Raw genomic sequence first — 14,175 nt, 5'->3', positions numbered from 1 at the left:
AACTCTGTCAATCACGAAGAGCCTGCTGGATTTGTTGCCCGATTCCATCATACCAGCGATGATGGAAGGTCGTCGTTTTTTTTCTGGAATTTACATGGCTGACGGCAGTAGCGGGCTTTCTCACCGAACTTGTTGTGATAGAAGCAGATATCCCGTGCTCGACTTGAACGAGATGTTGAACGCCTAGCTTGTCGCTGTTGGGAGTTACTACGATATCTCCCTCTAGAGAGTCGATTCACCGTTGCCGTTAGCTCTGCCACTTGTTTGGTGAGCGTTTCGATGGCTGATGTCGAATCGGTTCGATCTGGAGTCGACTGCATTTGAGATGACGACGATGGCTGGATTCGACACACGTAATTTTGGGTAGTGACTTCAGCCACTTTGTCGGCTAGGACAGCAAGTTGATCTAATGGCTCACTGGAAACCGATAACACTGCTTGAATATTTTGCGGTAAGCGTTGCATCCACAAGGTGCGCAAGAACTCGTCAGTGACTTTGTTGCCGGAGAGTTCTTTCATCTTTCGCAGCAGTTGACTTGGCTTTTGATCACCCAGCTGTAGCTCGTTCAAAAGTTCCTTGACTTTTTGATGTTCCGTCGCGGCGAACTCCTTTATGAGGCGATCCGACAAGGCTTGATAGCGGTTGATTGCCGGAGAATTTAATATCAGATCCGAGACGAAAGACAAGCATTCTCCGTCCAAGGAAGAGACCAAGGCTGCATACTTCGTGTCATCGTTAGTGATTCCACTGAGTTGAAAAGCACTGTTGCACTGTTGAATCCATAGTTGGACATTGGATTTACAAAACGGAGGTAATCGAAGTCCAATCCTCGAAACTTGAGCATTTTCTTCCGCCGCGAGAGGGGTCTGTTCTTCAGGGGGCCTGTTTGAGGGAAGAATCGAGTCGTCGTAACCACAGACATAATGGAGGCTCGGAAAGAAGAAAATTTCCGAAAATGCATGAGATGAAATCTTCAATGAAGATGGACTTTTCTTGATGGTTAATGTTCCTAAACGTCGCTGGTCACCACTGCGGAGTCACTACACAGAGCCACAGCTTCGGAATAAACATTTATTACGACGACACAAACATGATTATCTGGGTTAATGAAAAAGTAAGACAGGCATAGAAATTTTCGAACCTCACGCTTTCGTGTGCAGTGACTCTCTGCTCTGCTGTTTTCCAGACGGTCGTCTCCAGTACCCGGGATCACGTGACACACTCGAGGTCGTTGACCCGACTCTTGGGGGGTCGTCTGCGTGAGACACCACACACTCCCTCCCCAGTGATCACGAGTAATAATAGGTGATCGCGTACTATGGAGTAGCATCAGTGATCACGAGCACTGTAGACGATCTGGAAAGTGGACAGTACGTCCAGAACGAGTGGTTTTGACTGGTTTCACAGCAGAATCAGCTGCGAGTCTGTCAGACGTAACTACAGTTGGTACGTTTGGAGATACAGGTACCGGCTCCACCGTCGGATTCACAAGAAATGCCGGTTTAAGCCGATCGACTGACACTGACACAGTTTTTCCTCTTATGCCCACGTTGAACACTTTGTCGGTCCGGCTGATCACTCTGTATGGTCCTTCAAATGGCTGTTCCAGAGGACGTTTCACCCTATCAGTTCTTACGAAAACGTGAGAAGTAGTTTTCAAATCATGGTGAACAAATGTAGGATGTCCTCCATGCCGTTTGATTGGTCGTGGCTGGAAAGTTTGGACGTGAGTTCTCAGCATTTGTAGAAACTCGGAAGCGTCAGTTGAGTTGGAATTAGCTTGTGCTTGGAAAAATTCACCAGGTAATCGTAAAGTTTCTCCGTACAGTAGTTCTGCAGGTGTACACCCCAAATCTTGTTTCAGAGAGCACCGAAGACCGAGTAGAACTGTAGGTAATGCTTCAGTCCATTTATGGGTTTGGTTGCATTTCAACGCGGCTTTGAGAGGGCGATGCCACTCTTCCAACATACCGTTTGCTTGGGGATGGTATCCAGTTGTCCTGACCCGTTTTGCTCCGATGAATTTGGACAGCTCTCGGAATAGCTGCGATTCGAATTGGCGACCTTGATCAGTTGTTACTGTCAAAGGTGTGCCGTATCGAGAAATCCAGGTGGAAAGAAAAGCTGCAGCTACCGTGGTTGCTGTGATGTCGCGGATAGGTACCGCTTCTGGCCATCGTGAAAACCGGTCTATCATTGTTAGGCAATAAAAATATCCATCGGAAATGGGCAGTGGGCCAATGATATCCAGATGAATATGTTGAAATCGTTGGGAAGGTTCCACAAACGATTGTAGTGTGGATCTCGTGTGCTTGTGCACTTTGGATCTTTAGCATGGTATGCACACTTTTGTCCATTTAGCACAGTCTTTAGCTAGACATGGCCAAATGAATCGCTTTCTGACCAAATCAATAGTACGTCTAATTCCTGGGTGTGAGAGTTTGTGCATGTTCCAAAACACATCATATCGAAATTTTTCTGGAATATAAGGTCGAACAGCACCTGTTGATAAATCGCAGTAGAGCGCTTTAGTTGCGTCTGGAAGAAATACTTTCTTCAGTTGCAAAGCTGATTTGCTCTTTAGAAGTTCCTCTAGTTCTTTATCCCCCTCTTGTTGCTCAGCGATGGCAGTAAAATCGAGAGGTCCAGGAACTGAAATTGCTGTTACGCGTGATAAGATATCAGCGGAAATATTTTGTGATCCAGGAATATGGCAAATGTTCGTTGTGAACTGCGATATATAATCTAAATGCCTTAGCTGTCTAGGAGAGCATTTTTCACTTTTTTGTCGAAACGCATAGCACAGTGGTTTATGGTCACTGAAAAGTATAAACTCACGAGCTTCAAGCATATATCTGAAAAATTTTATGGAAGAATATGCGGCAAGAAGTTCTCGATCGTATGCGCTATACCGTGTTTCGGTAGGTGAAAGTTTACGTGAGAAAAAACCTAGCGGTTGAAGACCATTGTCCGTCACCTGGTGCAGTGCACCGCCTATAGCATAGTCGGAAGCATCTACGTGTAGAGCTAATTGGGCAGACGGGGATGGATGTGCCAGCAATGCGGCATTAGCTAGTAGCTTTTTGCAATCTTCAAATGCTTTCAAAGTTGATGTAGACACAACTTTTGTTTTGTCTTTTCTTTTTTTCGTAGAACCTTTCAATAGATCATGCAGTGGCACTTGTGTCTCAGCTGCATGCGGTAGGAAACGGCGATAAAAATTTATGAGACCTAAAAATTTACGCAATTGCTCTATTGTTTCCGGTTGCTTGAAATCGAGTACAGCTTGTACTTTGTCTGGACGAGGTGTGATACCCGATGGTTTGATCACATGTCCCAGAAATTCAAGCTCAGAAACACCAAATATGCATTTTGACACATTTAAAACTAAGCCATACTGTTGAAGACGTTGGAATATTTGTTTTAAATGAATTTTGTGTTCTTCTGCATTGTCAGAAAAGCATAGAATGTCATCAAGATATACATAGCAGAATGGTAAACCTCGTAATACTTCATGCATGAACCGCATAAAAGTTTGAGCGGCATTTACGAGACCGAAACTCAATCTTGTATTGCGGTTTTTGGTATATCTTCTTCGGCAATGGTAATTTGATGATATGCCTTGAAGATGTCTAGTCTAGAAAAAATAGACTTACCATGCAATTCTTGAGAAAAGTCTTGAATATGTGGTATCGGGTAAGAATCAAATTCCGTAACACTATTTAGACGACGATAATCACCGACAGGACGTACAGTACCATCTGCTTTGGGCACGATATGTAACGGAGAGCTCCAAGGGCTTTTGGAGGGCCGGATAATCCCTTGTTCCAAAAGGAATTCAAACTCGGTTTTCACCTGTTGTTGAATTTTTGGATTGAGACGTCGAGGCTTCGAAGCCACCGGTGGTCCTCGAGTGATGATATGGTGTCGCGTCACATGTTTCACTGTTTTACCGATCTGTGAAGGGTTGAAGACATCTGGGAATTCTTGAAATATAGCACTGTATTCAGAATCTCCAATGGTAGTGACGGAAGGTTGTGTTGTGGGCTTGATCGATCCGAGTACCCGTAATGATGTTTGCGAATCGATGAGTCGTCGGTTTCGCACATCAACGATTAGGTTGAAGTTGCCGAGAAAATCAGCTCCAAGTATTGGTGAAGTGACGTCAGCTACGAGAAATGTCCAGGAAAAAGGTTTCCGGAGACCTAAATCTAGTTTCTTGACCGTGGAACCATAAGCAAGAATCTTACTGTTGTTAGCGGCGAACAAATGGAAACTTGGATGTAGTGCTGACGAATTTTTTTTAGGCGGGATAACAGAAACTTCACTGCCAGAGTCAACAAGGAAACGATCACCCGTAACTCTGTCAATCACGAAGAGCCTGCTGGATTTGTTGCCCGATTCCATCATACCAGCGATGATGGAAGGTCGTCGTTTTTTTTCTGGAATTTACATGGCTGACGGCAGTAGCGGGCTTTCTCACCGAACTTGTTGTGATAGAAGCAGATATCCCGTGCTCGACTTGAACGAGATGTTGAACGCCTAGCTTGTCGCTGTTGGGAGTTACTACGATATCTCCCTCTAGAGAGTCGATTCACCGTTGCCGTTAGCTCTGCCACTTGTTTGGTGAGCGTTTCGATGGCTGATGTCGAATCGGTTCGATCTGGAGTCGACTGCATTTGAGATGACGACGATGGCTGGATTCGACACACGTAATTTTGGGTAGTGACTTCAGCCACTTTGTCGGCTAGGACAGCAAGTTGATCTAATGGCTCACTGGAAACCGATAACACTGCTTGAATATTTTGCGGTAAGCGTTGCATCCACAAGGTGCGCAAGAACTCGTCAGTGACTTTGTTGCCGGAGAGTTCTTTCATCTTTCGCAGCAGTTGACTTGGCTTTTGATCACCCAGCTGTAGCTCGTTCAAAAGTTCCTTGACTTTTTGATGTTCCGTCGCGGCGAACTCCTTTATGAGGCGATCCGACAAGGCTTGATAGCGGTTGATTGCCGGAGAATTTAATATCAGATCCGAGACGAAAGACAAGCATTCTCCGTCCAAGGAAGAGACCAAGGCTGCATACTTCGTGTCATCGTTAGTGATTCCACTGAGTTGAAAAGCACTGTTGCACTGTTGAATCCATAGTTGGACATTGGATTTACAAAACGGAGGTAATCGAAGTCCAATCCTCGAAACTTGAGCATTTTCTTCCGCCGCGAGAGGGGTCTGTTCTTCAGGGGGCCTGTTTGAGGGAAGAATCGAGTCGTCGTAACCACAGACATAATGGAGGCTCGGAAAGAAGAAAATTTCCGAAAATGCATGAGATGAAATCTTCAATGAAGATGGACTTTTCTTGATGGTTAATGTTCCTAAACGTCGCTGGTCACCACTGCGGAGTCACTACACAGAGCCACAGCTTCGGAATAAACATTTATTACGACGACACAAACATGATTATCTGGGTTAATGAAAAAGTAAGACAGGCATAGAAATTTTCGAACCTCACGCTTTCGTGTGCAGTGACTCTCTGCTCTGCTGTTTTCCAGACGGTCGTCTCCAGTACCCGGGATCACGTGACACACTCGAGGTCGTTGACCCGACTCTTGGGGGGTCGTCTGCGTGAGACACCACAGGCTTTTTATATACCCCTTTATACGTAAATTTCGTATTTACGACATAAATGCGATAAATGAGAAATTTGCCAATGTCGACGAATAAATGCACAAATTTGAATTTTTAACTACTTTTCGAAAAATCTCGATAATTTAAATTTTATCGTCAATTCTTCCGTGTATTTCCAAGCTATAACTGACACCTTAAAAGAATACGAAAATAAAGGATCTAGTATCAGACTCCGCGCGTTACATGATGCGCGCTTAAAATTATTAAAAACACTTCTTGGTGACAACATTTTGCACTAAATGCTGGGCGCATAAAGTGGATTTTGTCAGTGACACATTCATTAAAAAATTCAAAGAATTTAATTCTGTTGTGGCCAAGACGAAGATAACTTTTTTGCGCTCAAGAAGAATGAAGTCGTGGTTCAAAGGCACCATTCATCTGAGTGAATATCATTTATTGCTGCTTTTCTCAATAAATATTAAGACGATTACTCCAGCATAAGTTTCTTAAGTTTTGACAATGAAATTCTAGCTCCTAAAATACGGGTTCAGTTGACCCTTGTTTCCGAGTTCTGAAGGAAAATTATGCTAATCGACAATTTGAAAGGATCAGACTTTCCATTTGCACATGTTTTGTGGAGTAAGTTAATAGATTTGAAATTTTTTGGGCTCAAATTTCGAGGGCATTTTTACGAGAGAAAAAATTTGACAAATGAGTACAGTAGTCTCGCTTATCCGACATAAACGGGCAGGCAGAACGTCGGATAATACGGAGGTGTTAAGGAAAAGCCTATTAAACGTCAAACTTTTATAATTTTGCACATTACGAACCTAATAATCATGTTTACAGAACAATGTTTACAAACATGTTTGAACATGCTTACAAAACAAAAAAAAAATCATGTGAGAAAATGAACTTACACAGTTACAGAATATTTTGAACTAAACACTGTACTTTAAAATACTTCGGTCTTGTGATGATTTAAAAAAAAAATTTTGATCGTAGTCTAACTTTCCTGACGAGTGCCGTTTCTTCGCTGCCAAATCTGAACATCTTTGCAGCGTCACTATGTCGATTCCTGTAGCTTCTTGTTGCTCAATGTATTTAATTGCAGTTCCTAGATCCTTAACTCCGGCCGCTGTGGTGGTCGCGTAGTCATAGTGACGGACTCGCATCGCGAGTATCCGGATTCGAACCTCACCGTCGCCACAGTGGCGGTCGGCTGAAGTTGGTTTTCTGTGGTTCGTTCCCAACTTCGAGGCGCAAATGCGAGCCGATCTCCCCATTAAAAAGTCTCGCCACAGAGAGCAACAGGCCTACAACGATAAATTATTCAATCATTACACTTCACTCATAGTTAGAAAAACTGCTGGCAGCAGCACTACACATAAACAAACTTCACGTCAGGTTTCGCTACACGCTCATTCCCGCATGTACCAATTAGAGGTTCCGCAGAGGAATATGGACGAGGTGTATGTGTGGTTTAGTAGAGCCTTAACTCCGTCGTTATGTGAAATTCTGAAAGCTCAACAGTTGGTGCTTGATCCTTTCTTTTTAGCGGTGGGACGTCGGATAAACGAGACTACTGTATGTTGGAATTGATGAACGGCATAGTATTCTGCCGAAGACACAGCAGCCGAAAAGAGTTAAAATAAATTTGTCGTCTTAATGCATGGGTCCGACCAAGCACGGCGCAGAAACCTCAAGTGCAGAGGGGCCTCATGAAAATGAGATCTGGTTCAAATTATCAAGAGTAAGCATTTCTAGCAAGGTGGGGGAGGGGGCCTCAGAAAAATCATTTGAGCCGAGGTCTTATGCTATTTTTTTTTTTTTGTGAAGAAATACGAAATTTCTCTGACCCGAATTTTTTTTTTTTTTTTTTTTGCGAATAAATGCGAAATTTATGATTTTTAAATTTTTTTTTTTTGCGAAATTTACGTATCCCTAATACATAGGCGTACGCAGATTTTTTTCCTTCTGAGGGGAGAGGTTTCTTGTTTTTTTTGCAAAATAACATTATCATCTTGGCTCAAGCCAATGCCCATGTATGTTCAGTACATATAGCGATTTTGGTCAGATAAAAATACACACACACTCTTCCGCTCTTTTCTTTTCGTTTACAACTCCAGAAGATTTTGGGAGGAAGACCACCCTTTTCTTCTATTTTTTTGTGCTGTTATAAAAAATAGGGTGGAGGAATCTTCCCTCATTCACCAAATTTTTCTGATAACGATAGCAATAGTGTTTTCATGTGTTGTGGGGAGTTGCAGAAATCGAAGGTTTTTTTTATGTGGGAAAGATTTTGAGCCAGAGGCCTTTCATGCCCCTTTTTTCCCGACTTGTATCAAAAACGCCGAATTGAATCGCCAACACAAGACAGTATTTCAAAAAAAGAAGAAGAAATATTTTAAAAAAAAACAGAATTAAAGCCTATGCTTTGCTGACCATTTTAAATAGGGATCTTGCGCTTGGATCTCGTCCCTACCTGTCACACGAGGAGAAACAAAAATATGTTTATACGAGAAAAGCCATGCACTTTGGCGCCCCCGATCACTGGTCCGTCTCCCGACTCACCGGACTTTCCTAGTAGTGCGACCAGGAGCAGCTCCTCTAGAAGGGCGTCAAATCCGAAGTGAAAGGGCGGAGAAAAAATTAGGGAAAATTATTTGTGCCCGCTGTGTGTAGAAGGGGCGCCAAGTGTGAAGTAAAAGGGCGAAAGAAATTTACAGAAAACGATTTCTGCTCGCTTTAGGAGGGACATCATATCCGAAGTGGAAACGCAAAAAGAATAATCAGGGGAAAAAAAACTTATTTGTGCCCTATCTAAGAGGGGCGTCAAGTCCGAGTAAAAGGGCGAAAAAAATGGGAAAATGATTTCTGCCCGCTCTAAAGGCGCGAATACACTAGCGCGCAGATCGTGCAACGCACGACCCGCTGCAGTGGTTCTAATCCGCTCGAAAACCGCTTCCAGGTGGGTCCGGTGAAAACAGTTCAAGAATCGTTCGCAACACCGTACAAATTACTGAACACCCAATTGCGAATACTTTCATTGCATGATCTACGCGCTAGTGTATACGCGCCTTTAGAAGAGCGCTAAATCCATTGTAAAATGTTGGAAAAAATTCGACATGGTATGTTATGACGAGAGCCTGGATTATATGCACTAAAAAAGTTGCGAAATTATGCTCTAAAATTATTCAAATATGTATTTAAAAATGCCAAAATATGCACTTAAAATGCCGAAATATGCGATAAAACGCACTAAAAATCCTGAAAATACTAAAAATTCGAAAAAATGAGAAAATAGGCACCATGCATAAAAAAAAGCCGATGTGCTTTTAAAATGCATCTGTTCTATTTCTTAGTGCATATGCATTCATTCACAGAAAAGAAAAAAATGTCCCCACATATGCATACGAAAATAATTTTTACATATTTTTTATTCTGGCATTCTCCTCTCGATTTCCAATTTGTTGTAGCTGATCAACAACGAAAATACCTCCTCCTCCTAACCCGATCATGGACCGCCGCTCTGACTCTATAAAGAGTTTTAGCAGGTGGTCGAAGACCTGGGCATGTATGTGTTGTAGACCTATCGTGAAGTCTATTTCTGTGTAATGATTCTTATGTGTAGTGCTGCCGTAGCAATATCGAGAAGCTGAAACCAACACAAAATAAATCCACCCGTTTCATCTACGACAGTTGGTCCTCCTATGAAGGGACGGGCTTAAGTATTTTGCGGCCCGGTGTAAAAAAAAAATTGTGGCCCCTCTGAACAGGGATTTTCCAATACTCTATTACTCTCTGGTGCTCGAAAATGACTGTAAACTCCTTCGTAGTCATAAAAAAATGCCATTTGGCAATATATAGACATGTTATCCGCTTCCCAGTGAAAAGTGCGCCCCCAAGCACTTGAAGATTTGGGACTCTATTTACCCTGGCCCTCAACTTTAGAGGTTCTATATCTTGGACTGAATTTTAAGCTATTGCTTTGCTAAGAAGTTGAAGTCAGAGTGTAATCAAAACGTTTTTATCCCCTTTTGTGGCCCCAAAAAGTTAGCGGCTGCACCCTTCGCACCTGCCTAAGTCCGACCCTGCTCCTATGTGTCTGTCTCTCTGAACGTTAACGCGAACTTAATCTTCTCACCGTCTTTTTTCTCGATTAACGATAGCCGATTTTCTATGCCGTGTGCATTCCTACAAAGCACAAGAAGCCTAACGCCAACGCTTTACGTCGAGCGTGATTGATCGACTGCTTCTGAAGGAGTCAAATGCGTCGTGCGCCACTCGTTTCACCGATCTTCTCTTCATTTTTGTTTTCTTTCACTTCCCTTCAAATGAGAGCCGGGTTTTCCTAGGAATAAGTTTTTGCGCAGAGTGAACCGAACTGGATCATTTCGCGTCGGGCGAAACGTGCTACATAATCACGCTACGCGTTTGTGTTTTCCTAGCTTGTCGCATCAGCCAGGGCAGCTATGTCTCTATAATATAAAATCACTAACTCGAAAAGGGCCTGTTGCTAAGCAACCGAGTGACGGAAGTGGGTGAAGTTTTTGAGTGACGGAAATCTGTTACGTTTTTGTGTTACGGAAGTCGGTTACGATTTTGGGTCAAGTATTCATTTAACTCTAGCACATATTGGGACCCATTTGACCCATATGTTATGTGCATGTACCGAGAGGCTCCCATATCCTACAGCAGGGCCCTTAGGCTGGAATTTAGATGGCGAGCTCCCCAAACCAGCTTTTCAGGGCCCCTCTGTGGTTAATTTATAGTGTGAAAAATCAAAAAGTGATAAGAATCGTTCTGGTCCTGTCAGCCCTGCCCTTGTGGGAGGGTCATGCCGAGAGGTATGTATATGTATAATATACATATAACAACAGTGCTCCCAACACACAGGGTCAGGGTACCCGGGGGGGGATTGTACGTATACCTTCATGGGAAAGTTAAAAGTTTTAATTTCCAGGGGCCCTTGATGGATCTCATTGTTTTCTTGCTGCTTTAACGTTGAAAAATTTGCGATAGCGGAAGCACAAGATATATCCAGTCTGGGGGCCCCATAAAATTTGCGAATTCGGTCACGGGTAGTTGCGTGGGTGGTCCTGGATTTTATTCGTTGGTAAAACGACTACAAATGAAAATTTTTCATGGCATTCGCACCGGGGGATGACCGACAAGCTTCCATATCGGGGCCCCCATGTTTACAGGTTTCATTTTGGGGGCCCTGGGTGAATCTCATTATTTTCTGTTGCAGAATTTGCAACAGCGGATGCCCGAGATGAAGACAGTCTGGGGCCCCACTAAAAGTATGCGAATACAACGGGCAACTGATTGGGGACACTAGCTTTTATTCATTGGTAAAACGAATACAAATGAAAATTTTTCATGGCATCGCAGTGGGGGATGACCGACAAGTTTCCAAGTCGGGGGGGGGCCCCCATGTTTACAGGTTTCATTTTGGGGCTCTGGATGAATCTGATTCTTTTTGTTTTTCAACATTATACAATTTGCAACAGCGGAAGACCGAGATAAATCCAGTCTGGATTCCCCACTGAAAATCTGCGTATTGTGTTCCCGCTACTGGATGTGGGGCCCTGGATTTTATTCGTTGCAAAATTGAAAAATTTTCGTGGCCCCTTACAGGGGTGTGTCCGACAAGCTTCCAGGTGAGTGCTCCATGGGAATGTTGATAGGTTCTAATTCGGGGCCCCTGGATGTATCTCATTGATTTTTGCTGTTTAACATTGTAAAATTTGCAACACATCGGTAGCCCGAGATATATGCAGTGTGGGCCCCACTAAAATTCAGCGAATTAAATCTGGGGCCCCAGTTTCTGGGGGTACTTGATGAATCTCATTTGTTTTTTGTTGCTTTATCATTATTTTTATTAAAATTCGCGTCTTCAGTAAACTGGTGCTTTCACACGTCTCTTTCCATAGCACGCTGATGAAGTGGAAATAAACAAGATATGTTGTGAAGGTAAGTGGGGAGGGGGGGGGGGGGGGTTGGCCGCCAAAGATGGAGGGGGCAGAGCCCCCTAGTAGTACATATTATCACCCTTGTGGGTTTTCTTTCCCTTCAAACTGGAGCCACTGAGCTATAAGTAAACTTTACTTATAGCTCAGTGACTGGAGCATGCAGACGACAGAGTAGCTGATGCCAAAGCTATATACTATAATATATAGCCGTCCTGATCTGATGCGCCACGCTAGGAAAACACAAACGCGTAGCGTGATTATGTAACACGTTTCTGCCGGTGCAAAAAAACCTATTGCTAGGAAAACCCGGCTTTATGCTAACACGAAATAGACCACGACCACCTAGATAACCAGTTATATAGGAGGTCGTGAATAGACCCCATTCTGTTCACGCGGTGCAGAACCTGCTCCTACAAAAACCTCCAATTTATATTCATTACTTTATGTAAATATGGTCGGTCAGGACCTTAGAGGAGAAATAAAGCCTTAGAGGAGAAAATATATACTTATATTTCTTCTCGATGGTCAGGACTTACAGTAATTTCTTCCGAAAGCTGTTCGGCTTTGACCTGTTTAATTTCACAGTGTGGAAAAATATTTCCATGATAAGTGTTAACCACTGAGCTCAGTGGTGTTAACTGACATCGTTTTCGAAGATGCGAGTTTTGGTTTGTCTTTATAATTATCAGATGGCAGCAGGAGTTCTATTATTGGTTTTACCTTTCCGATGGTGTTTTCCAGTTTGTCAATAGATGGCACTGAAGATCGTAATATTCAATGTTCAATTATTATTCAAGAGCTGAGCGCGAAAAGAAATCGGTGCAGCCCCCACCCCAAATGCTTGAAAATTATTAATTGATGTGAAATAAAATGTAGTCCCCTCCTTCAGAAAATGTTTCTGGCTATGGCCCTGTAGGGCCACATAATTTAGTGATAAGATACAAACAGCATATATTTGAGGGTTACTATAACCAAACATCTTGGACCTTATAGTGGGTGGGGAGGGGGGAGGAGAACTCATGTGCTTTCTTGGCATGAAAACAATTTTCATAAACTTTAAAAATCTATACACTTCTGTCAATGGAAGGTGGGGGGGGGGGTGCCCTCAAAACTTAACATTTTTCTTAACCACATTATAAAAAAATTTAGCCTTTGAACAGGATCGGAATTCGGCAAACTGTAGAAGGGAACAAAAATACCATTATAAAATAATTGAATTTTACCCCCCCCCCCATAAAAATCCACGAAGCCCTACCTTGAATTTATTTATTTATGCCTTTTGGCATTGGAGGAGATTCAGGGATCGATCCACACATGTTGGCACAGGAAAGGGTAACGCTCTCCCCACAACTTCAAAGATGTGTGTGAGTGATCTGATATGTTATGGAAAATGTGATAAACCAGTTATTATACACAATATAACTGGTTTATCATGCATACTTACCGATTGTCTTGGTAAGTTTGATAAATTTATCACTTTTACTGGCGAATGTATATGACACCCAAGCATCGTTAGTAAATTTGATAAATTCTAAATTATTCACTTTTACCAGAGATTATACCCAAGTACTGTTGGTAAATTTGATGAATACTTTAAATTCACCTTTATCTGTGATTATGCATAATATCCTAGTGTAATTGGTGAATTTGATAAATATAAAAAAAAATCCAAATGAATGTGGTATGTGTGACCAATGCAGTTGGACCCTGGTACAATAAATTTTACGAGCGTACCCCAATATGATGATGCAATATATATATATATATATGAATTATCACGTATAGTATATCATATTTACCAAGGATGCAATGCTTGGCTATTGTGCATAATTATCATAAAAGTAATAACTTTTTTAGTACTTATTAAATTTACCCATGACACTTGGGTACTATGCATAATTGCTGATAAAAGTGATTAGCTTAGAGAAATTTATCAAATTTACTAACAATAATTGAGTGCTACACATAATCACTGGTCAAAGTGATTAATTTAGAATAATTTATCCAAATTTACCAACGGCACTTGGGTACTATGCATAATTGCTGGCAAAATTATTGATTTAAGGAAATTTATTAAACTTACCAAAATGCTCAGTAATTATGCATAATAACCAGATTTATCACATTTACCATAACATATATATATATATTTGTATTAACATCTTTATCTACCCTCCTCTCCTTTAGACTTTCAAGTCTATCTCAACCTATTCATAAAATATCTGCGGCTGACTACCAAATCCACATTGTATAACTTATTATCATATGAATGTGTTGTGTGTAGGCTTAGATGTTTCTTCAGTAAAAGAGACAGTCCCTCTGCAAATGATGAATCTTTTGCGCCCGAGTGGCATGGTGGTAAGATGCTCGTCTACCACCGGAAGGTTGCTGTCACGTTCCTGGGTTCGAACTTGAAGGAGGATAGAGATAAGATATTTTCCCTAACAAACTTGAGGTGACCACCGATAGACAGCGCCTTCATTTCCAACCTATCTCATTAATGGCAGTAAATTGCAATATAACGATATGACCGGAGTTGGTGTTTGGTATAGTAGTAGTCCCTGTGCAGTATTGTG

The 14,175-nt window shown here is 42.1% G+C and overlaps 1 protein-coding gene across 1 annotated transcript; it reads right to left on the bottom strand.

The window, feature by feature from the left end:
• Positions 1-4,406: 4,406 nt before the first annotated feature.
• Positions 4,407-6,462, bottom strand: LOC149070267 (uncharacterized). Its single transcript, XM_089249307.1, has 2 exons — positions 6,452-6,462; positions 4,407-5,289 (listed from the first exon to the last, which is right to left on the bottom strand). The coding sequence occupies exons 1-2, from the start codon at positions 6,460-6,462 to the stop codon at positions 4,407-4,409; spliced, it is 894 nt and encodes a 297-aa protein (XP_089105433.1).
• Positions 6,463-14,175: the final 7,713 nt, after the last annotated feature.

The sequence above is a fragment of the Pholcus phalangioides genome, unplaced genomic scaffold (assembly GCF_987345545.1).
Source record: "Pholcus phalangioides strain wild (caught in Gottingen) unplaced genomic scaffold, Ppha-v1.0 ptg000022l_1, whole genome shotgun sequence".
In the NCBI taxonomy this organism is placed as follows: domain Eukaryota; kingdom Metazoa; phylum Arthropoda; class Arachnida; order Araneae; family Pholcidae; genus Pholcus; species Pholcus phalangioides.
This window is presented reverse-complemented; position numbering and strand designations above follow the sequence as displayed.